At 39.6% G+C, this 24,159-nt stretch overlaps 1 protein-coding gene across 1 annotated transcript; it reads left to right on the top strand.

Annotated features, from left to right (window-relative positions):
• The first annotated feature begins 23,082 nt into the window (after window positions 1-23,082).
• On the top strand, window positions 23,083-23,706 carry LOC149283538 (proteasome assembly chaperone 3-like). Its single transcript, XM_089497512.1, has 2 exons — window positions 23,083-23,298; window positions 23,554-23,706. Exons 1-2 carry the CDS (start codon window positions 23,083-23,085, stop codon window positions 23,704-23,706), a joined length of 369 nt encoding a protein of 122 aa, XP_089353638.1.
• The last annotated feature ends 453 nt before the right edge of the window (window positions 23,707-24,159 follow it).

Genomic DNA, 24,159 nt, shown 5'->3' with positions numbered 1-24,159 from the left:
ACTTCATAGGATATACATGAGAAGCTTACGGAGCCCCTGTCTTGATTTAGTCTCGCTGAATGCATGTGTTCACGCACAGAACTTTTGAAAACAAGCCATTTAATGGATATAATGTTATGCAGTTCCTATGTGATGTAAACCATATGAATGCCCATATGGTACAAAATTGTTCCAGGTTTATACATTTTTATGGGCCAACCCCAGTGAGCTACTCCCAAAAGGGCTGGGGCTACATAATGCATAGGTGAACTGAATGTGAAATTCTTCCCAAATTAACTATAGAGGGCCAACTCAGATCCTTTTGTAGGATAAGTATGTGTACTGTGTGTGAGCATGGATGTGTAATTTTGTGTGTGTGTGTGAGCATGGATGTGTAAGTGGGTTGCGATGGAGTGTCAGTATGAGTAAGTGTGTCTAATTTGTGTAAGTGTGTTTACATATGTTGCATGTTGGAAGGGGGGGGCAAGGGGCAAAGAAGGCACAGACCAGTTGTGTGGGGGCAATGATGGAACAGATTAGCTGTTGAAGTAGGGGGGCCCGGGGCAATTTTTGCTCCAGTGCCAAGTGGTTTCTAGTTACGCCCCTGCCTAGAATTAATATTATATTCCGGAGATCTCTGTCACAGAATGAGTTCTGTTAAGGGGGCATTTGTTCCACAGAGTGTATGTCATTATAATTTTTATAGCACTCAAGCCTGACTATACCCCCTGGAAATAAGATGTCTTATGCTATAAATAATTGCACTGCATTTAATTAATTAATTCAGTGATTATTTAAATGCCTTTAATTATGCACTGATTAGTTTTAAGGAATTAATACAGCCCTAACTGCTTTGATTTAGAGAGTCGTCAGGAGATCGTGTGGCTTTATTTATGCTACCGAGATAACTTGTAGAAGTGTATTTAAATTGTCATGTTCCATATTGAAAAAAATATGACATAAGATAAAATTATTTTAATATTTGTAAAGAGTAGGTCTGGGGCAAAGTTATAAATGAAGAGCAATTGCTATAGCAACTGAAATTGACCTATATTTAGTATACAAGGAAATCATTTGTGAAAGTTTCCTAATGGTCCTCATCAAATCTTTGAGACTTAGAGGACTTTTCCCCAAAACATTTTTTTTAGTACCATACATTAAATAGAATTATACCCCCCAACATATCAGGTACCCAATTTAGGACATTTGTGTTGGGGTGCGTGGCTAGAGGCAGGGAGAGTTGGAGCCAGAGGTTGGAGAAGGTGGGCCACCACCCACCTTACCTGAAGGGCCACCTCATGGTGTTCAGCTGCAGAGCGGTGTGAGAAGCCCACGTGGAAACTGCAATGTAAGTAAAGTTGGTCAATATTCTAGTAATGACCAGTGCCGCCATCAGGAGTACATCCGATACAGCTGTACGGACCCGACCTGCAGCAAGCATGAAAGGTAGGCACAGAGGGGTATACCGAGGGGGACAGGAAGATATTGGCATATGAGGGAAGGGCACAGTGGGATGGACACTAGGGGGCAAATATGACACTGGACACTGGGAGAAAGCAGGGGTGTATGGGCACTGTGGGGGGGAAAAGACGGCAGAGGCATCTGGACACAAGGAGGCGAGGTGGGTACACCGAGGAGACAAGAAAATGGGAATAGGGGACTAGGAAATGTTGATGGTTGGGCCTGCTCTTGACTCTTCTGGCCCCAAATTCTTGATGGTGGCCCTGCTCATGACACCGCACTGAGTGTACTCTGCCATCTGCACCTTTAAAGCTGAGTACATGACAATTATCACTCCGCTGCTGCCGCTGGTTTATTCTACTTTCTCTTCTCCGTATCTTATTAGATTTGTCCTTTATAGGTTTGCCAATGATCCCGCTATGTTTTTCATCTACTTTCTTCTTTGCAGTCCCTGTGGTTATCTCCCTTGTGCTTTGGCCGTTTCACCCTTAACAATGATCAAAGGGTCACTGAGCTATTCTGCTTTGAAAATGAAGGATTAACATGCAGCGATTTCACTTTCAGCCCTCTGGGTGTCTGATGATAGCAACGAAAATATTCCCCTTCAGTTTCAGAATCGTAAGACTGGGATTAATATTACTCAGCACTGAAAGTCTGCGAGGCTTTTTCCTGATATTGTTATAACACATAAATTAAGTCTTAAGAGTGTATTTTTTAATGAAAGGGTATTTATGTCATAAAGTACACGTATTGTTATTATTTTATATAAATTTATATCAATGTATATATTTTGACATTCAGATAAAGGTGTTTTTTAGTAATCTACATTGTGTTCAATCTAAAGTCAATAAATAGTGATAAATTTAAATACCAAAAAGGAAGCATACAGATGGTGGCATTAATTTAAACATACCGTATATTTTTGTTTACTAGGATAAAGGAAGAATGGTGGATAAACACTTTGACTGCTAACTGGAGTGTAGGAAACTGGGTGCAGTAAGTGGGAGCTCCTGTTGCTTCTCATTGCTTCTGGGCCTTTTGGCTAAAATCAAGTGAATACCTATAAGAGAGGGAAAACTTGCTTCTCTGGCCTTCAGGCTGGGATACCCTGAAGCCCTATATATTTGTGAAGGTTGCAAAGTGCATTCTGTGGTTTTGACAATGTCAGTTTGTGTACCATCTTCTTCCTGACCATTCCTGGCACTTTTTAGGATGGTTGGTGCTGGTATGATGCCAGCCTAAAAAGACTGTGGTCATAAAGAAACTTTTTTCTTTTGTCCTCGTGATGCACTTGTTTTTATAATAAGAGTCTTTTTTTTGTGTACTTAAACAATGTATTCAGATAAATGAGTTTTTGAACATTGAAAAGGGCCACAATGGATCTAGAGGATTCGTCTTTGTTTTGTCGGGGAGTACCCTCAGGTGCGTCCTTCCCTAGTCGACTCATGGTCCTTTTCTGCAGGGAAGGGCCAAGAAGATTAAGCCCTCCTCCAGGTTTTCAGTCCAAGGAGGTATGGAAAGGGTCGCATTTGCCTTTGAGTAGTATTACATCAGAAGATGAAGACTGGGGGATGTGGTGCCCACTGTGGCACCAAAATGTACACTTCACATTGAAGCACTCAAAAAAATTGGATTCCCTTAATGGATTCTCCAACTCATAAGTAGACCTGCAGCTTAAGCACCAACTGGATGTGCCCTAAAAGTGTAGGCCTCTAAGTTTATATAGCAACAACCAAATGAACACAAGTAGGCAGATGCATACACAATGTTACCCTGATCCCCCACTTTGACATCAACAGCTTTTGGTTCCCCAAACAATCTTTAAGGTGTATGTTCAGCTAACAAAGCAGAGAAGCTGTGACCAAGAACATCCCAACATATGACCACTTGGACAGGTAATAACAAAATAAGCAACAAACCTGGGAGTGGTGGCAGGATGATAAACATCACCTTAGCTGGAAAAGGGGTGGGAAAGTCCCACTCACATCTTACATATATAATAGTGAAGTGGAAGAGAGACCCCTTATACTATGACCACTGAGGACTGTATGTATTACGGTTGGGTTGCATTGCATGTCCATAAAATCAAACACAATTATCAGAAAACTGCAGAACAATTACCATGGAATAATAACCACTTGTAGCATTATACTTTCAAGAAAACGTTCATCATTAGAGCTGAATTTGCTTTTCATAACTAAAGCTACATTTCTATATCAACCACATCTTCAATTATAAGGGTTGGTTCTCTTCGGAACTGCGTAAAACTGGGCTAAATTGTCAGACACAAGAACCTGGACAATGAGAAAAGATTTGAAAGAAAGTTCTAACATCTCAGATCATGACATTTTACAATCCGAGCGGAAACTTTTTTTCTTCTTTGTGCAGGAGGGCTGGCTTTATGTACTTTGTTATATGTCCTCATGGTAAACCATACAAACAAAAGAGTTGATGGAAGTAAAAGTTAGAGGGGGGTTAATCCTGTCCAAGGGTAATGAGCATCATCTGCATGCAGCCTGCTTGACGCTCAGGGAAACTGAAGTTCAACCTCTCCAAGGGAGCTGGTCTGACAGGTAAAATCCTTGTTGGGATCTGCAGGTTGTAAGGTTCACGTTGCGATTAAGGGTTGCAAAGGGTCGTTGTTCTTGAAAAGCTTTGCTCCCGTGCTGTTAGTCAGGCCACTGTGGACATTTGCCAGTGAACTGGAAGGACAAAGATTAATTCTGTTTTATTTATGTTTTGTTCCACAACTAATTTTTCCCTGATTTGAGATTAAGCAGATTAACCACCAGGCAACCTTCGCTACAGAACGGAGACTGGAGGTTTTGGGAGCCATGCCATGGTACACAGCAAACATCATAAAAGTCGTGCATATTCCTTGCAGATCACTGCAACTGTGAATTAGTTGGAGATTAAAGGACGGTTATCTAATAAAGAAAAAGTAAAATACAAAGTTTGTAAAGAGATGGTGCAACTTTTTATACAACCCTTAACAGCCTTAGATAGGATCAGGAGACATTTGGAACCCCTGCCACAGGTCTCGAGAAGAACACTGAAGTTTAGCTGGACCGACAGGACTGACGTTTTAGTGGTGGCCATTTATATCGGGTATTAAGGCAGCCACAGATGACTTGTATAATCATAAATGTCTTTCCTCACGGCACTTGAATACTGATCATGGCTCAGAAGGACATCAGACGTTTAAAACATGCAACAACCGCAGGGAAGTCAGCCAGATAATAATCAGAACGCTTAATCTTCAGCCTCTCACCACAGAATGTGAAATGGAAACACACATTAAACAACCACTAAAGAGTTTTAAACATGCAGAACGTCTTATGGGTTTGGTAATACTCCTGTTAAAGTTTGGTATTTCCAGGACAATAGGTTCTTCTTTGGAATCCTTAATTATTACAGCTCATTTAAAAGACAATTCCTTGTAAAAACTGAGCTGCCCTCATGGAGGAAGATTAATGTAGCACAAGGACTCATCAATGTTTGGCACACTTGTTAATACTTCTAACTACAAACTGTATCTACTGCACAACGATACTTGAGCACCTTTATAGAGGAGAACTTAGTATCCCAGCAGGTATGCTGAGCAAGGAGGTCCACATCTGAACTCTTGGGGAGAACCCCAAGAGGCATGGAGAGGGGAGGCAAATATAAAAGGGTGAGTCTAAGTGTTCTCTCTAAGAGAAAAGAGCGACTTGAAGTTCTTTACTCATGCTCTGCTTCATTGTAGAAGTTTAAGCATAGTCTTTATCAGATTGAGAGATTGGTGAGTCTCTAAAGATTTGGTTTTTGTCTGCTCCTAATTTTAGAAACCACCTAGAGATCCTAATGTTGGATGGGGGCCTAAAAACCATCACTAGTAATAATTACAATTAATGTATGCTTTTAAATTAACCCTTGCTGAGACATGTATTATGAGTTGTCACCTTTGGTTAGGGTTGCACAAACTTTGATATCCCAATGCCTAACAACCTGGAATTAAAGGGTGTGGGCCGACGAAAACCAACAAGAATCAACCTCTGGCAACTCTCTGGAACCTCTTCCTTACTCCCCCATATGGAAACTGTTCTCAGGAATCCATACCAAAATGTACACATCTTCATTAAAAATAATTACAAAAAAAATAATTAAAAAATCCAAATTCTAAACAGACAAAAATATGTAATTTATTTTTATTGTTGTATTTTAGTGAAGCTTTCATGTTCATTTTTTTATCTTCTTTTGAATGAGGTTTGGTTTTATTCAGTTTAGTCTTATTGTTTCTGTGAAAGAAAACAATGCCAAAAATGAATACACATTTTTCTGGTGCAGAGGAGGTAGGTTTAGGCAAATGAATACAATTAATTTAGAATGGGATTTTTATTTTGTTTATAATAAAGTGGCCTCAAAGCCAGGTAAAGGGCCATCAAGACCCTCAAGAACATTCTTCTGTTTGAAGGGCGTGAAATATTCACAAGCACATCTATCTCAACATTTTAAACAATTTGTCACTACAGTCACCATTTGTTTAAGAAGACCGGTTAGAGCCATGGGATAGGGACTTTTATCGTGGCTTTTTATTTAACTTTGTTACCTTTTGATAAAATCATTGTTCATCTAGGATACATGTGATTGGCTATTACTCTTCCCACTGACTTGAGTGGAAGTGTACATGAGTATGCTTCCTGCTTTCTGGAGATGCAGGCGAGGGGGCAAGAAGATGAAACAGAAGTCTAATGTTCCAACTGCAAGAGAAAGCTTATACACCAATCTGCATGCAGAAAGGGTCAAAATCGACCTGAGCACATGGACATAATCGTTAGTTTCTCTTGTCCACGCTGCATAATAGGTCAGAGTCGTCTTTTAAGCATTCTCGAAAAACTATTAATGGAGTGAAATTTCGCATGATTTTACACACGCATTAATAGTTGGGAATTAACTCAGAAAACCTTCATCACCTGACAGTGGTTTTCAAAAATCCTGTTATTAGAATAATTTGGTTGCTTCTACTATCATATAGAATTGATTCTCTGTGGTGTGCTATTAAGGGGTTAATATTAGAGGAGTCTCAGGGTCAGCTCCTTCAAAAAGTTACCAGCTATGGAAGTCAGGAGGGAGCAAATGCAGAGTACAGAAAGTTCTTCATAACTCTGCGTCCAGCTCTGAAGGTCCCCTGTGATAGGATGATGAATGTGAACATTGGCATAAAGCAGCTCATACAAAGAGTTATCACTCTAGCATGGCTTTTAAAATACTTTTGTTACAATACTCAGGGCTCTCTCCTTTGTTTAGCTCAAAGGGTAGCTACTTAATGCTCACAATGTGCCCCTCAACACCCCCTTTTGACTACTGTTTAAAATTAACATGTTCTTATATAGCACCTAATGTACAAAAAGAGACAAATTTTGAGTCCTTTATAACAGGCTCCAGGGACTTAAAAAAATAAATAAAAAAGATTTAACATTTTCTGTCTTTCTAGGTACTGGTAGGGTGCGTGACGCAGGGTTGCTGGTAGGCGCAAAATAGCAATAGGATCCAAGATGGACAATAAGACTGGTAATTGAAATGACCTTTTTCAGCCCCCTCTAGCCTTTAGCCTTTTAATCCCAGACTAAAGTATCCTTCTGTTCACATCCCTGGATGGGAGCTATGGAACTCTCTGCAAAGTTTGTCTGCCTGTAAACAGAATCAACAGGACTCGCCTTAACAACAGTTTGTGAAGGGAAATTAGTGTTGGTGAATATATACACAGACGTTGGAGATGATTGAGGTACAGTATAAAGGTATTTCAGTGCTTGTGGCTATGTATGTATGTATGTATGTATGTATGTGAGCATGAATGTCTAAGTGTGTCAGCATGGATGTGCACTTGTGTGTGTGAGCATGGATGCGTACTTGTGTCTGTGAGCATGGATGTGTAATTATGTGTGTGTGGTCCTGAGAACCAGACAAGCAACAATGGGTATTCTGTTTGAAGATTTATCAAAACTTCCAAAGACTGATAAAGTATACATTCAGTATAACATGGCAGCAAACGTGGGTTCTGGATAGTTTCATCTTGAGTGATCTCACATGTGAGAAAACAAGGAAGGAGGGTTCCAATTCCGTGGATGCCTTCTAGGTTTGCTGGCTGTTTGTGGTTGAAGTCATTTAGGTAAAAAAAAAAATCAGTATTAACCCTGGCCGAATGAAACCGTATAACAGGGACCCATAATGTTTTTGGTTAACGTTTTCTCTTTTTCTTGCAGAAATATTTCTTTGTAAGAGAATGCATCTATAATGTGATGCTATAATGCATCGCTAGCTTTAAAAAGAACCATTGATCAGCATCCTGCTTGCATTTCTAACTTACCACAGAGTGTGAAAACAGAATTATGCAGTGAAAGTGCCTATCTTGTTAATTAAAGCTACATGTTATAGTCGTTACACTGTCCCTGAAAGTGGTTCTTTCTGATGAAAGCAATGTCTTTCTTGCGGTACAAACAAGCATAATATTTTCTCAATGGGGGAGCCTCCAGTTTGTGCTCCCCAAAGGATAACAGTGTGAAGCAGCTAAATGTTTCCAGGAAATGGGTTTCAAAGTATTCACAAAAATAATGAACGGCTATGCTGCTGGTGGCTTTGTCGCTGTTGTGAGATATTGTCGTGGAAGCAAACAATGTATACTATTTGTGTGTAATTTCCAGGGTTTTACAGGAAAGAGTGTTATTCTTTTCTCTGTACTTAATATAAGCAACATGCGTTGGGGCCATGTGGATTTTAATGAATAAAAAAAGTTAAAAACAAATACTTGTCGCTCTATAATCTGTCTTTTTTTGTTTTGTTTATATTCCTTTAAAATTCACAAATTTTATATACCAGACCATAATAATGATCAGATAGACTATCATCCATCGAATCTAGAAAAAACAGAAGAGAATAGATGTGATATCAGAAGTAAAAGTGTGGTTATTATATCCTAAGTGCTGCATGAGCTGTATTGGAATTAATGACAATAACTACGTAATAAACATCCTTCACGACAAATGAAACTTCTGGAAATAACCGCCAGGTACTTTTCAGCCAAGAACATTTTACCTTGATTTAGTAAGAACAATATTTTTTTGTTGTTGTTGAAGCCCACATAGAGTATTGTCTGCTCTTGTTTCAAGATTCTGGTCTGTTCTAAGGATAATTCTAGAATCGTGGTGGTGTCACGCTGTACCGTCAGCCTCTTTACTTAAAAATGTCCTAGTTTAAAGTCACAATATGAGCTGGTCTCACATCTCTTTATATATATATATATATATATATATATATATATTCTCCCTTTGGGGATCCCTTGGCGTTCTCTCCAAGTGTAACAGTGAGTTCAGACATGGTCCTCTTTGCTCTCCTATGTTTAGAGGGATACTGACTACATCTCACTGATATAATGTACAGATAAAATGTATGTCTATGGTTATTGGTGTTCTCATGCAGAGTAAATTTGTTCTTGCATTTTGGTTCTAGACTGCCCTCATGGGAAGGATTACAATAATTTTCCCTCTGTAACACAACTCACCGGAAATTTTAGATTTTCCCCAAGTATTATACGGCAGGTTATTAAGACCCTGTCTATTCTTGGTTAAACTAGTCTTGTATCACTTAGTATATACTTAAGCCACACTTTCTCATTCTTGTACACGGCAGGGGTGGTTTTCTAAAATGGAAGGTATCAGAACGCCCATTTTTCGGTGGCCGCCACTTAGTATCATATTAACCTATGGGTCCTACTTGCTTGCTGGTGTCCCATGTTCTCCATAATGCTAGGTTGTCCCAAAACAGAACCAGGTTGTCAATGTGGAAAGAACCTGCTGAAAGCCAGCCCTGCTCCACTTGAATAATGCTTCTTAATCTGTGGTTAATCGTACAACTAACAAGGTGAGGAGTGAGTATAAGTCTGTTTAATAGGAAGGAATCATATGACATTAATGTAGAAAGATGGCTGATGTTATAGCTTCAATCATATGTTCTGTTTCAGGTTTCACACAATAACACCATGGTTACTTATTACCAAAACTTATTAAGCCTTCAGATACATCTCTGCTAAGAAAATCATAGACAGTATTTAAATGGAATAGGAAACACGTAAAAAAAATCATTTTAAGACAGTTCTTAGTTTTTGTAAGTCTGAATTTTACTCCTACATCTAAACAGATCAAATCACAGTGAAAGTTTGAATACATCTCCCAGGAGATGACAAAATATTTGCAATGATCTGCTAGCTACTACTTTTAGCAAAGAACGATCTTACTAAGTGTTCCAGCCTTTAAAAAAAAGGGGAAAAAAATCATGGCAGTTCAATTGATATCGTAGAGGAGAGAAGGGAGAGAGACGAGAGGAAAGAGACGAGGTAAGGCAGTGGAGACAGACACCAAAAATAAGGTTATCAAACTAAAGAAGGGGTGTAGAAAAATTATTTGGAAAAAAAATTAAGTAGCAAAGGGGGGCAGAGGAGACACTTGGGCGGCGCTGTTTTTGGATCTTTCATATACAAAAAGACAGGACTCTCTATAGCTTTAGAATCACAACATGCCAGCTTTTTAAGACATTTGACCTGCACCAGAAAAGAAGACCTCACTTGGAACAGAAAGCAACTCCTTGTAAATGTCTGTATTTTGGACACTCCTAAGGACAAAAAATAGTTTGGGAGAGGAGGAACCAGAGTCGGCTCCAGCTTCTACTACTCCTATTTATATGAGCCAGAGCTGAGCAACGTGTCGGGCCGGAGCCAACGCAAGAGCTTCCACCTATAGGTGTAGGCCATGGGACACTTGCATCAGTTAGAAAACATTTAACAAAAAATGATAAAGACACAGTTAGGTTACCACCCAACTGCAAAAAAAAAAACCGAATAAAAATCTGTTCTTTAGGTTTTTTAGTGTGTAGATCTACATGCAGGAGCATGCAAAAGATAACCTACAGAATAAATGTATCTCTTTTTAGACAGACAAATGGGAAAATGGACATCTCTGCATAACAGAAGCTGAGAGAAATATTTGCACCACAATATATTGCAAACTTTCCATCACCGAAAAGATAAAATCTCTTACTCTGTCTCTATGCTGAGCCAGCCGGGTGATTATATCTGTTTTATTTAATAATTTTTCAATTGAATTAGCTCGATGCGCTAGTGTGCAATATTAAGGGAACTCACTTAAACAGCTGTTAGACGTGATAATGGTTACCACACTTTAGTAACTAGACCCCAGTGAATGCTTGATGCAGTTTCTTTTCTCTACACAATGGAATCGAAGACATTTAATGCCTCTTTCTTCTTTTTTAAGCAGAGCCCGATATCAGTTGTGATGTGTGTGTTTCCAATAAAGAAGACTACCTTTAATTCATCTGCTGCTAAGTTTGCCGTTTTAGCTGTCTACATAGTAACAATATGAAATAGAATGTATTTGTTTGTGTCTATTGTTTTAGAGACTTGGGATGTTTAATCATCAGAACTCTGCAAAGTCAGACCTGTCTAGGGTCCTGTCTGCACGGAAAAACTTTCCAAGCTTTCTTCCTTCTTGTATGGAGAGACCCATCAATCATAACCCACTTGTCCATCCAGCCTTTTACGTCTCTGCTGACTGCGTCTTCATTTTTGCCAGGTTTCGATCACCTAAAGTATTTCCCCGTTGAATACGCCCCACAATGTACCCCCTGAGCACGGCACTTATAGCCCCTAAAATAAAAGAACATTTAACCAACAAATAACAGATCGAAAAGTAAGATCAAGGTGATGAAGTCTTGTTCATTGTTTAGAACTTTGAAAACTGGCTTATGGAGTTCTCTTAAAAATGATTATACTGAACGAAGGGCAGGCTAAGAGCTCAACTAACCACCCATACCTTCCCAAAAATAGAGACAACAAGCTGGACCCCCCCCCAACTAGGAATAGTATTGCTGACTCCTAGCACGTCCATAGCCGTAAAGCAATTAAGAGTATTCAGGAGCATCATAATAACATTCATTGGAGGAAATGTTGGTTGGCGGATGAAGTAATTATTTTTTTACTCCAAGATGAAGAAAAGTGTGTATGAACATACCTGGGAACTTGTTTGACAACCGAATCCTCCGGGTCGCGGGAGCAGGGTCCTGAATTTTCTCGCTCCCCACCCATTTCCCCTTTAAATGGGGATATTTCCCTTGATGTCAGTGAGAACGCCCACTGACATCAGCGGGAACGCCCCTGACATCATGGAGAACACCCACTGATGTCAGCGGGTCCGCTCATTGATGTAAGTGGGCAGTCCTGGCCGCGTCCCGCAAAGGGAAGGCTCCGTGGAGCCGGAGCTCAGAAGTTCCTAGATATGTGTATGAATTTTGTTAATCTGATGAATTTGTGTCTTTTCCACAATCGGTATTATGCAGCTATGTAATCTATACACATCCTAGTGCCAACGACCCGTGTCTCATAAAAACACTTGTTTCATTTGTGAGATGTACAGATATGTAAGGAAAAATGTATCAGGGTTTATTGGAAACGTACCTGTGTAGCCACAGACATTGAGAGTACCAAATCCTTCTCGGGGCTCTCATGCTATCCATCTATAGTGTAGCACAATCGTAATGAAGTGCTCATGAAAAAGGCCCTTTAATAAACCAAACAAATTATAGGCGCATCAATCCTCCGAGTACAGTGCCGATTGTATTCCAAAGCATGCTCACAAATTGTTATGGAAGCAATGTTTCCAATGTCAGAATGTTTTAAATCATTTCTCAATATGTGGGAGTTAATGACTGGTCTCCCAGACAGCAACATGATTTAATCCCAAAACAGAGGATGGGAGAATATATTTATGCTTAGCGTTGTCATTAATCACAGGGAAAATCATTCTGTATTTCATGCCATTTTTATCTCTAAGCTTTCGTCACAAAAAAAAAACAGCCAGGGGCAATAAAAGATTACACGCTTTAAAAAAAAAAGCTTTATGATTGGAATACCCCGCCAGAATTAAACAAAACGGGTCTTTAAAAAGCTACTTTATTCTTCTACCAGCGAGAATGAAGCAAGAATTTAACAAGCGAAGTCATGAAAATAGTAGGACCTCGGAGATGTCAAAAAATGGCCGCCTTCCTTGGACTCCTCACCCAGAGGTGTCCCTTTGCCTTTTTATTTAGAAGCTTGAATGGGCGGGGCTAGATCTGTTAATCACCAGCTGGAGGTAGAGAAAGGGGAGGAACCAACAGGAAGAGGGTGGAACTTGTTTGGAAATATGTGGAACATATGAGGTGCCTCCATGGAAAACCCATGGAGTTCCCAGATATGAAAGTGGATGTGGACAACCAACCGCCCCACATCGGCCTTTTGGCTAATATCAATAGTATATAGTTTTTGTTCCACACGATTTGCACTTTTTTCTTTTGTGATATATTTAGGTTTGTTTACTGGAAGCAGAAAGCGGAAACAGAAACTGACGGACACAGTACACAAATTTTGATACACTGAAAAGCCATGGTGGAGCCAGATCCCCTAAAAAGGTCCGGTTTTTCTGGTGAGGAGGGGAGTAAGTTAGCTCTTCTGAGCGCCCTGTCCTCTAAACGAGTATTTCAGTGGTCCCAACCCTTGGATCCGGCCCTCCTGCAGGCCTTATGGCCGGGGAGGGAAGGAAGGGGCCGTATATCCTTCGGGAGTGGGACCCCCGGAGAAAATGAAGAATGGGACCTGGTGTCCACTGTGGCCTTACGGCACTTTGGCACTTTTTAAATTTTTCTTCACAGAGAAGCACTGACCTTGGGCCTTCAATAAAAAAAAATCCGTCCCACATCTACCATATTTTGCCTATCCTGTAAATGGTGTGTTATGGTAAAATATTTATATTTACCGAAATCAGCATAAACATCATCAAGTTTAGAAATTGCCTGATTGCCACTTCTAGTACCATTAACATAATGTTAAAAAATAATGCATTTATATCAAAATATTAAACATTATTAAACAAGAAACAGATCCAGGAATTATTCTCGTTACAGACATGGTTATATAGTCAATCTATAAATCTGTTTGTTTTTTTACAAGGCAACTAAAATGTTCATTAATTAAAGTGGAGCTTCTGGAGAAAATGTTACTGTTGTGGGTCACCATTAAATCGTACCGTACTTTTTAATAATCCTCCTTTAATGTTTCCAACGCTATGGTGTTATCTCAATTACAAGCGCTAATCTTCTTCTGCCATACCGGGCAATATGTATTAGCCGTTCAGAGGTATTTGCATTTAGATTTCAGCTACAGAATAATTAAACACATGTTCATTTATTAGATTGGAGATTTTATTTGTTCACTTTTTCTACATAAGTAATAGAATGAGTTACAACGTTGACAAATGTTGCACTTGCTTTATACACTGTCCACGCACACTCAAATCAACTATTAAGTTACTGTTACACCTTCAAAATGTTGTATTTGTCCAAAAAGAAAACAGACTAATTGTTTTCGAATGAACATTACCAGTAATGATCACTTTATCAATTCTTTAAGTATTTTTAATAAGGTTTTTTCTAACATTATTAAAGTCCATGGCATTTTTTGTGGGTAACTAATATTTGATCATCTGTAACAAAAATAAAAGCTATTTTCTATTTAAAAAACACAAAAAAGAAATAAACAGTATTGTATTCTCATGTAAACCTATACTTGTAAATGGGATTTAATGTAGATAAAAACAAAGTTATGCATTTGGTCACAGAAAAACATGGAACTGGAAATGCGTCATGAAAGAAGAGGCTTCTATATGGCCATGGTTTGTACAAATTGACACTTGAACAGGATAAAAGAGGTTGGAGCGAGCAATAATCATTTGGCAGGAAGGTTAATTCATTGTAACAAGTCCTAACCTAATCCCCAGTGCCTCTCCCTGCTCTCAGGCCAAGTTCTCTACAGAGTCTCTTCTGAGTCCCGGGAATAGATGGATCACAATATATACAAGATTAATACAAACAATTCTTTTGGGACCTGTTACACAAACATTCAACGGAACTCCAGTTGACGTGTTATCAATGATAGAGTTATAACAAACAATTTATAAAACATGTTTTGTTAATAAAACAACTTGAAACAAATGTTTCTGTCATGGAATCAAGAGGGTTTCTTGCCGTTTTTTAATCAAAATGATTCCTTCTGTATTTTTGAATTCTTTTAGATCAGGAGAAGCAACCGGAAAGTGCGATAGACTGAACATGATTAACTTTTTCATCGTCAGTCACTCAATGTTACCGACAGGAGGTGCAGACTTTAGGGATGGCCAAAGAATAAATACACAGAGCGAAAGATCAATAGCAAAATCCCAGACGACCTGCAAATGGAAGACCACTTCTGGACAAGTGACTACATATAGAAGTGATGTGTCACAGCGTGGTATTTTTACTGAATATTTCTCTTCTAACAGATAAAAAGGACTCGAGTTGAGCAGAGAGGATTTTTTTGTAGTTTTTTTTTTTTTGAACTGATTATTCATGGTTCTGATAAGATTTCTTTGTCTACACATATGTTTTGATGTATCTATACAAGGATAGAAGTCAAAAATTCATTTGGATTTTCCAGGGGGTGGAGAAAGCTTTTGTGCTTACCTATATGAGCATTGGGCCCATGCAGTACCATTAATCTATACGATAACGTCTTCAAGCAGTGTGTCGGGGGGAAAGCACATACAATTTCAAATATCTCATGTTTTGGCAATATTTGGAGACATTTATATGTATAATCTGTGAATTTTACAAAATCCACTATGCCTACTATGTTCAGATTCTGTATTATTTAGTCAGGGAATTAAAAAAAGACCGTTTTTACCATTTAACCAGAAGTCATGCTTCATTTTCATAAACGGCAAGTGTTCTAACACTAATTTTGCTGGCATGCGGCTGAAATCAAGTAGTTAATATCCAAATGTGTTCTCATGCAATCAAAAAGAGGGAGAAAAGGTCATATCCGCTAATTGTCTAGATAAATCTCACTCCATCGGGAGCTTGCAGAGATCGGGTCTTCCTCCATACAGAGTTACAATCAAGTGATGAAGTCTGTTTCACAAACTGTATTTTGGGACTCGTGCATTTAAAGCGACACTTAGCAAAGCCTGGCATGAGCGGAGAAGAGACGTCCAATTGAATTAACCTCCAGCTGATCAACACAACTAAACAAATTATGCTATGGCTTGAACGGGATAAAAGAGGTTGGAGCGAGCAATAATCATTTGGCGGGAAGGTTAATTCATTGTAACGAGTCCTAACCTAATCCCCAGTGCCTCTCCCTGCTCTCAGGCCAAGTTCTCTACAGAGTCTCTTCTGAGTCCCGGGAATAGATGGATCACATTGCATTAAAAACAAAAGCAGAGCCTGCGGAAAAAAAAAGACGCAAGGAGCAGAATTTCACACACAGAGAGAAGAACGAGGCTTTTATGAAAAGGCAAGGAAATGGGGACTTGGATTATTCATCTGAAAGGCAGCCAGATGGAGGGTAATATGTGATCGCAATCTTTCTTGCGCTTCATAACACATTGCGTAGCGATGGCGGTTTGTTTGCAGGTGTTCCCCGCTAATGTTTAACAGCCATTCAGGGAATGTTCAAAATAATAAATGTATTGTTCCAAGTAAAATTTAGTAGCCAGCTCTATTCTCTTGAAAGCACATATAGTACTGGCATTCTTTACATTTGTCAGAAGAGCGAGCGATCCATCATGTAAATGGGATGGTAACAAATAAACTCTGTTTTGGAGGTAGTGTTGGTGCATGGATTTATTCTAAATCACAGTTACAATGGAGCCTTCACGTTCTCCAAACTCTACATTTTACAGATCTATGTAAAGCTACGTAATGTCATTTACAAATAAAATAAGGATTACGTGGGTATTAAATAAAATACCTTCTTTATACAGCATGGTTAAAGGTATCACAAAGTTGCTTTTCTATCTACTGCTGAATGTAACCCTTTTGTGGCTATATACGGGATTGGCTACACTATCCTTAGTACTGTTAAATGCCCAACTATTTCCTAGAAATTGTTTTTTGACCGTGTAAAAGTTTGCATTGTTTATCATTTCGACCGGGAACTCTTATTGGTCACATGACACAGCAGCAGACACTGATAGGCTGCTACCTTTGAAAAACACCTTTAAAGTATTTGCGTTTGATGTTTCATCACACCCCTGTGGAGTCTTATAAGACATGGACGTCACAGCTGTCACACAACCCTTTTTAACCCGTGGTCTCCAACTTTGTCTTGCCTCGTCTCCTTCTGTTTTGTTTTTCTCTATTGAAGCTAACGTCTCTTCAAACCTCAATCAGTTTATTTTCACCACCCCAAGCATTATATGACATCACTCTTGAAACCACCCACATTAGATGACCAGTATTGTGTTTCCACCTATATCAGGGGTAGGCAATCCTCGGCTCTCCTGATGTTGTGGACTACATCTCCCATAATGCTCTTACAGTCATAATGCTGGCAAAGCATCAAGGGAAATGTAGTTCTGGAGAGCCGAATATTGACCTATATGATGTAAGACATGATGTCACCAAATGCTCCACTGAAGGAACACCCCATCCATGCCCCTTAAAGTACATGTAGTGTCTAATTTAGACGTCATATGAAGACTTGTCCTAGACCCGGACTATCTGGTTGATTTGGCACTTATATTTTTTAGTTTAAACACAAAGCATATTTTGTGAGGCAAACAAGGAGTTACATCTCATCGAGAAATTTCTCTGTCCCAACTGGGATGTCCATCTTGACCATTTTTTTCACCGGGCAGAAATAATTTCTATTGTGCATGTAAATTGTGTACACTGAAAGGAAAGCAAATAATTACAGAGGTTCCCATGAGATTCCCAACATAATTATTGAATTGATTACCTTAATTCCAACTCTATTGTGGAAGCTGAGCCACATTTAACATGTGGATGTTTGTCACCATGTGGACATGACATTCCACCATTAATATCCAGGTCTTGCCATGTGCTTTCTCATCTTCTCTTTCCTCCTGCTGCAAAATATTTCAATTTTCCTCTTTGTTATTTAAGATGTTAGAAGCACCTGGGATATTTATGCAAATGTTCTCCGGGAAGGTAAATCCGGATCTGTTCGCAGGATAAAAGTACTTTCAGGTGCTCTGGCTTCTAGTTTAAAGCATGATTAGCAAAGACCCTAACCCCGAAAGTTCTACGGTTTTTGCTGCTCTTAGTTACCTTCATGAACACTCTACATTTTACAAAGAGATATACAAAGTCAGAAAGAGATGGCGAACTGAACCAGGCTTAATTTTATATCTCGCTCTGTAATAAGTGATCACACCATCCTTTTTATTCCGAAGATAGGCCAACTTATCGAACAAGGCTTTCTGCTCTTTAAACGGCGCTGGCATTTCTGTGGTAGGTGGAAGTATTGAAAAAGAAGAAGCTATGAATGTCCTCAGAGCATCTCATCCATCCTGACAGCGGTGGAGAATTGTACTGCTATACCGAGTATAACGAGTATACTGGTGGAGAAGAGCTGTGTGTCTTTGCTCGCAGTCACTCAGCAAGTGGACACTTGCTTTTCAGCAGATGACATATTAAACAACCAGCCTTCAAATATTCAACTCAGTTTCCTCGTACAGATAATAAAACAGAAAGAGAAGTATAATTAAAAATATAAACTTCATGAAGCAGGATATTCCAGTAATTGCAATTCTAGATTTATTTCTATTAAATAAGAACGGCTGCGCTTCATATTCTGCCATCTACTGAATGCTACCTGCTGCAAGAACTCAAATATGAGGTGAGCAAAAACAAAACATGAGCCACATCTCAGACTGAAAACATACAACACCGAAACAGCCTACCCCATATGAGAGTACCTACTTGAGAAAAGCACCACCTTAATATATAATATCACAGGGTAGACATTTCTGTCAACATAATAGCTACTTCTGCATGAGGAACACAACAAGCAATGACTACTACAGGGCAGGCTATTAAGCATCTCTGTCTTTTTGTATAGTGAGAACTCAAACATTACCCTATCCTTGGCTTTATTGCAAGGAAATAATCTGCGAATGTGTCACCTTTCCCAAATGTAACACATTTATAATCTTAACATCCAGTTTTCAGGCTCTGCATGATTATTCCTGCCCTTAAATTATCTCTGTCAGACCAAGCCAGACTCGGGCTGTACCCAGTGTCAGCACACCCAGCTTTATGAGGGTGATGGTGGCAGGGAGATTTTGAGCAACTCTTTGCTGTGAATCCATCTTTATTATATCTGACATGTTTTCTGAAAAAAAAAATGCCCAAACATGCCACAGATAAAGATAGAATATAAGAACTCTGATATGTTGCTATCCACTGGCTAGGATCCCAGACAGCCCCATTATTCATCCGGGTTTCAAACCAGCATGCCAGCGGTGCCTGTTTTTATGGATTGCACTGGGCAAGAGTCTGTATTTTAATATTGTAAAAGCCAACGTTTATAATGTATGTTTTGCCTTCTTTAAAGTATATAAACTATGATGATCACGTGCATTATTGAAGGGCAAGATGCTTAGCGTCACGATGAGGACAGGCCACCTGCTTGAAGCTATAGATCCAGAAAGAACGTTGATCCTGTTCACATTCCACCCTAGGCTAGATAGTAACCTAACGGCATTGTCATTTCTTGTATGGTTCTTTACTTCCATCTTGTGGCAACCAGAATGAACGCATCAAAACATCAGCGCAAGCAAAACTAAATACACATATGGCAATCTGTCTGCGCTACGCACACAAGGTATAAGGTATGTTACGTTCTGATGTCTCAGCTGTTGTAACATGGACTCCCTCATTTGCATACCTTATTTTGAATACAATACAGGGTTGGAACTTCATGCGCCTGAGCATTCCACCTACATATCAGCTCCTCAAGCGAAAAAGGCTGTGAAATGAAGATATAATGTTGCTAAATGCTTATGGGTCCGTGGTAAAACATTTGCTGCAGACACCCCACTTACACCTTTAATTAAATCACAGGCGAGAGGGAATTTAATATTTAAAGGGTCTGTTTATTTCTTCAGGTATGTCCTGAAGAGCTTTCAGTGTTCTCTCCTACCTTGTGAATAGTTGCTAAAGTGGTTGATGCTGACCTATTAATATAAATGAACCATTGGGAAGGAGCTTGTTTGCCTAAAGTGGTCCTGGTTGTCTTTACGTAAGAAAAACCCGAATCTTAAAAATGTTTTAAGCGTTTATAGGTTGGGAGTTCATGCATCAACAATAATCCCAAAATATAATCGCCTTTTACATAAACGCATCTTTCTGCTTCAGCTCCCATACAGTTGGCTGATTGCATGTCTGTTTAAAATTTGTCAAATAAACTATTTTTAGCTTTTTCTTGGGCTTTGTTTAGAGGCTGTAGCACAGCAGACGTTTGCTCTAATGGGATCCATGTATAAAGTAAATATAGAGGCAAAAAAGGTAAGCATTGTTAACATTGTTTGCATACACCTACCCAGAATCCTGTGCGGTAAATACCACCACTGTGATTTCTGTGGGAAAAGCAAGTCTTCTGGCTTGTCTGGTGGATGTAGATGAGTGCTTAATAATGCTTCAGCTATTACTTACTTATTAGCGAAGGCGTCTTCCATCACAGTTTTTCTCCTGCAGGTCTTCTGGGGAGGGAAGGAAAGGTTGTGTGTCTCTTTGGGGAGTGCGGCCCCCTCTAGAAAATAAGAAGGGGACCTGGTGTGCATCGTCATGTGTCTAGCACTGGGAGCACCTTTTTCATTTTCTCACACCTGAGTCGCTGACCTCGGGGCTTCAATGAAACTATGGGTTTGCACATCCATCTACACAAAGAAATGTTTCTAACACTTGGAGCTCTTGATTAAAGTAAAACGATTGAGATTTCAGGCACCTGTGTGCAGAAAAAAGCAGTCATTAATGAGAATGTCTGCCAACAGTCTGCAAAATCAGTATAACGACTGTAAGAGAGTAATGTAAGGGAGAGAAGAAGAAATGGACAGAGAGCGGGTTACTGCCTTGGTAACCACTCCACTGCACCTGGAATGCCAGAGTTTTCCTATGGATGGTAACATTGATGCACAGTGTGTTTGTGAAAATACTCAAATTCAACCTTTCAAAGGAATTACATTGATTAAAAAAAAGCAAATAAAGCGTTATTAGGATCAAGCAACGCCTGCCAAAAAAGAGGCACAAGTCCTTTAGGGACCCAAGGGCAACAAGACAACTCTGCATAAAGTAGATTTTTCTTCATCATCAAAAAGATTTGATAGGCACTGAATGCAAGGTAGCAAAACCACATTTCTTTGGTTCCAAACTCATCTAGCCATGTATGGACTCACCTTTACACTTGGGGAGACTTCGAAGAGAGGCCCAATGGAAGAAATTATACACAAAAAGGTATGAGGATGGCTCAACCAGGAATGGACAGCACTTAAATATTCTGCCGTATGTTCATTAAGGGAAAACTCTTATTTTTGCTCACTGTTGTCATTACAGAGGAAAAATATCCATCAGATTATTATACTAGTCCCACCCACAACAGAAGGCAAAATGCTAAATAGTTTTTTCTGCCCAAGGGAACCAGCAACCTCATATGTAATGGCCCTGTATCACTTTCATTACTTGGAACTAAACTTGTTCTTTGTTGGTAAACCCCTTCATTTGCCAACTTTCTTTAAGGAACAGTGTGACAAGAAGTTAAAGTCCTCACCTTAATGCAAATAGAGAGTTTTATATGTAAGTATGTGTGTATGAGTGTGTGTTGCTGTATTGCTGGGTTTCACATTGTAGATAAGTAAACAGAATAAATTACCAGCCATTTTTATCTGTCACTAGTCCTGGTTTATGCTAGAGGAGAATTATGGCAGCTCTTTATATAGTTTTTGTTGTTCATGATGCATTTGTTGTTATTGCACACGTGCAGCTGCTCAAAGTTCTAATAGTTAATGGCTGGGGCAACCTAAAGGCAGGGCAAAAATCAAGAAAATTCAGGACCGTTGGCAACTATAGAACCACTCAAGAATGGAATTTTAATGGGAGAACATACAACGCAGTATTGACTTTCATTAATCCATCGCTGTTACCGATAGGCATATAATAATATTAGAATTACTCTGGCTAAGATTGATGGGAAAGCTGTCTGCTCCTTTTTCCAGGGGTTCCTTCAGCTTAATTTTTTTTTGTGTTGCCCACTGGTGGCTGCGTACAAGCGCACGCATTGGAGTTTGTTCCTTTTTGCTTGTGTCAATAAAGCAAAGCGGAGAATTTCAGGCAGAGGGTGCCGGGAGAACGTATCTGAAAAAAACTACAAATCCCGACACGCTCTGCGGGAAGCGCGCCGCTTTGCTTTATTGACACGTTGTGTCTGCGCTGTCCGTTTGGTGACGGCTGTCGGGATTGAGAGGATCCGGGAGGAGTGTGTCTTCTATATTTATTCCGGGTAGAGCGGAGAATTTGGGGGTATTTGTTTATTTTACTTGTGTTGGGGGGGCAGTAGTACTGGGCAGGGCAGGCCTCGGGCCTATAGAGGATTTGCTGGTTTGTTTGTTTTCCACCTCAGCCTTCGGACCCATAAATCTGTTGGCACTACTTTAACCCGTTAAGTGCCATAGAGGAGTGGGCTGGTTTACGCAACCCTCTCGTAACTCTTAATATTAAAATATTAATACCCTGTCTGTAAAACCGTGTGGGGGGTTAAAGTCCCAAATATGAATGGTGTGGGGGATATTATTCACCCTTTTATTTTACAGAAGGGCTTTTTGTTCCTCTGTTAAATAAAAGTATAATTCAGTTCAGCTCCAGGACTGGTAATATCAGACATATTTGAGCTTTAATTGTCCCGAGGACCAAACGTTAAAACATGCTTTAGCATGTACCTATACTTCTTTTGTTGTGACATCGTAGGGAAACTTTTTGCATAAGGCGGTCCATACACCGTTCAGTAGAAACACGGCGTATGACTATACGTAATGACGTGTGTGGTCGTGATTTCACTTTAAAACCATTTTTTTGTATAAGTGATGTGCTTCCTGAAACCATCGAGCTTACTGTAGGGTTTGGGTCACGTCAGATTTTCTCCACCGCCTGAGAACGCGTGAGAACTTTGCGTTTAGAAGCCTTAAGTACCATGGAGAAGGACTGAGAGGATGAGGTTGACGCGCGGTTTTGTCCCGCATGTTGATCAGCGTGCTCAGCCAATCATATTTGCTCGTGAGTTGATGTCTATGTGGATTCCATGAAACCAGTGGTGGCCAACTATTTTCCCGGCACCCCTACGAACGTAACAAGTTATTCCTAAATGAGGCATCATCTAGGGGCTCGGAAGGCTGGTCTAGCCTTGAGCCAAAAGACTTACCTGGGTCGGAAGGAGGATGAGGAGCGTGAACCATAGCTGGCTTTTACTACAGCAGTGGACATGCGCATGAACCTGTATCTCTGGGACACACGTCAGCTATGCATGTGAATGATTCCTGCAAGCTGATCCATATTATGTCTGTTATACATTATTGTATGTACTTTATATAAACTTCACAATACAGGCTTTCTAATTGCATCTGATTTCCCTCTTGCAGTCAGCTGACCATGTAAAACTCAAGTGGTTGTTGCAGTTTCGTGTGTTTTTCCTTACATTTCATTTTCTTATTGATCAGAACCGATACAGCTACCATGGAGGTAAAGCCGGCTGTAACCTCCAAGAAAGCAGAAGAAACTGTCAATGGCATCTACACCCAAGTTGTCTGCTCCGCATTTAGTGATCGCATTCTGGTTGTCGTGACTCAGTATGGAAAAATGGGAACACTGGTGTCTCTATCTCCAAACATGGTGTCTGGTGATCTTGGCAAACCCTCGTTAACCACCAAAGTGCTTTTAGGCCAAGATGAGGTAAGACTAGTGGAAGTGACTTGTGTTGGATGGGCAACGGTTTTACAGTCTTGTGTAACATTGAAACAAACCCAAATTTAGAAAGAAATGCATTAGATTGTTGAACATTTCTATGCATCTGTTGGTATATGATTTATGGAAGGTGCAAAAGTGTCGCTATTTCCCTCAGCATCTCTTTGTTTTCTAATATTGTCCATGAATCCTCTATATGTATGTACTAAACATTTTCTTTTTTTGTCTTTTTTTTCGCCACAGCCTCTGATCCATGTTTTTGCAAAGAACTTGGTTAGCTTTGTGTCTGAAGAATCTAAGAACAAACCAATCCTGCTGGCCCTTGCATTAAAAGATAAAAGTGTGGACAGCATTAAAACAGTGAAAGATATGATAAAAAACTGCCAGGTTTGGTGATAACCGGTGTTTTCTCACATACCTAAAGTGGATCTCACCTATGGGAGGACTAATGACTGGAAAAGGCACATTGTACAGAAAGAAGCAATTCATTTAGAACCAGGGCAGAACTCATAACAAACTCATGGAGAGAACACAGGGGGTCTGCTCCATTTATTAGCTCAGCTTACAGAAGCAGAGGCGATTGATTCCAAGATGAAGAAGCAACCCTTTATGTTGTTGCCACCAACTGCCACAGAATTCAGCCATGCTGAGGGCGAAAGTCTAAAACCAAAATATCTCTTTACCAATTGGCTCATTTGTTTCTGCGTTTGCTTATGATGTCACAAAAGGATTGACGTGAAATGTAAAGACCTTTATTCACATTTTTTTTTTTTTATTTAATCTTATTTTGTTGAAGACGGCGCCTCTTTATTTTTGACTGGTATCCTCACCACGGTTTCAATAAACGTA

This window comes from Sceloporus occidentalis, unplaced genomic scaffold (assembly GCF_023333645.1).
Source record: "Sceloporus occidentalis isolate IW3139 unplaced genomic scaffold, rSceOcc1.0.p SCAF_103, whole genome shotgun sequence".
In the NCBI taxonomy this organism is placed as follows: domain Eukaryota; kingdom Metazoa; phylum Chordata; class Lepidosauria; order Squamata; family Phrynosomatidae; genus Sceloporus; species Sceloporus occidentalis.
The sequence above is the reverse complement of the archived record's forward strand: the minus strand, read 5'-3'. Positions and strand labels throughout refer to the sequence as shown.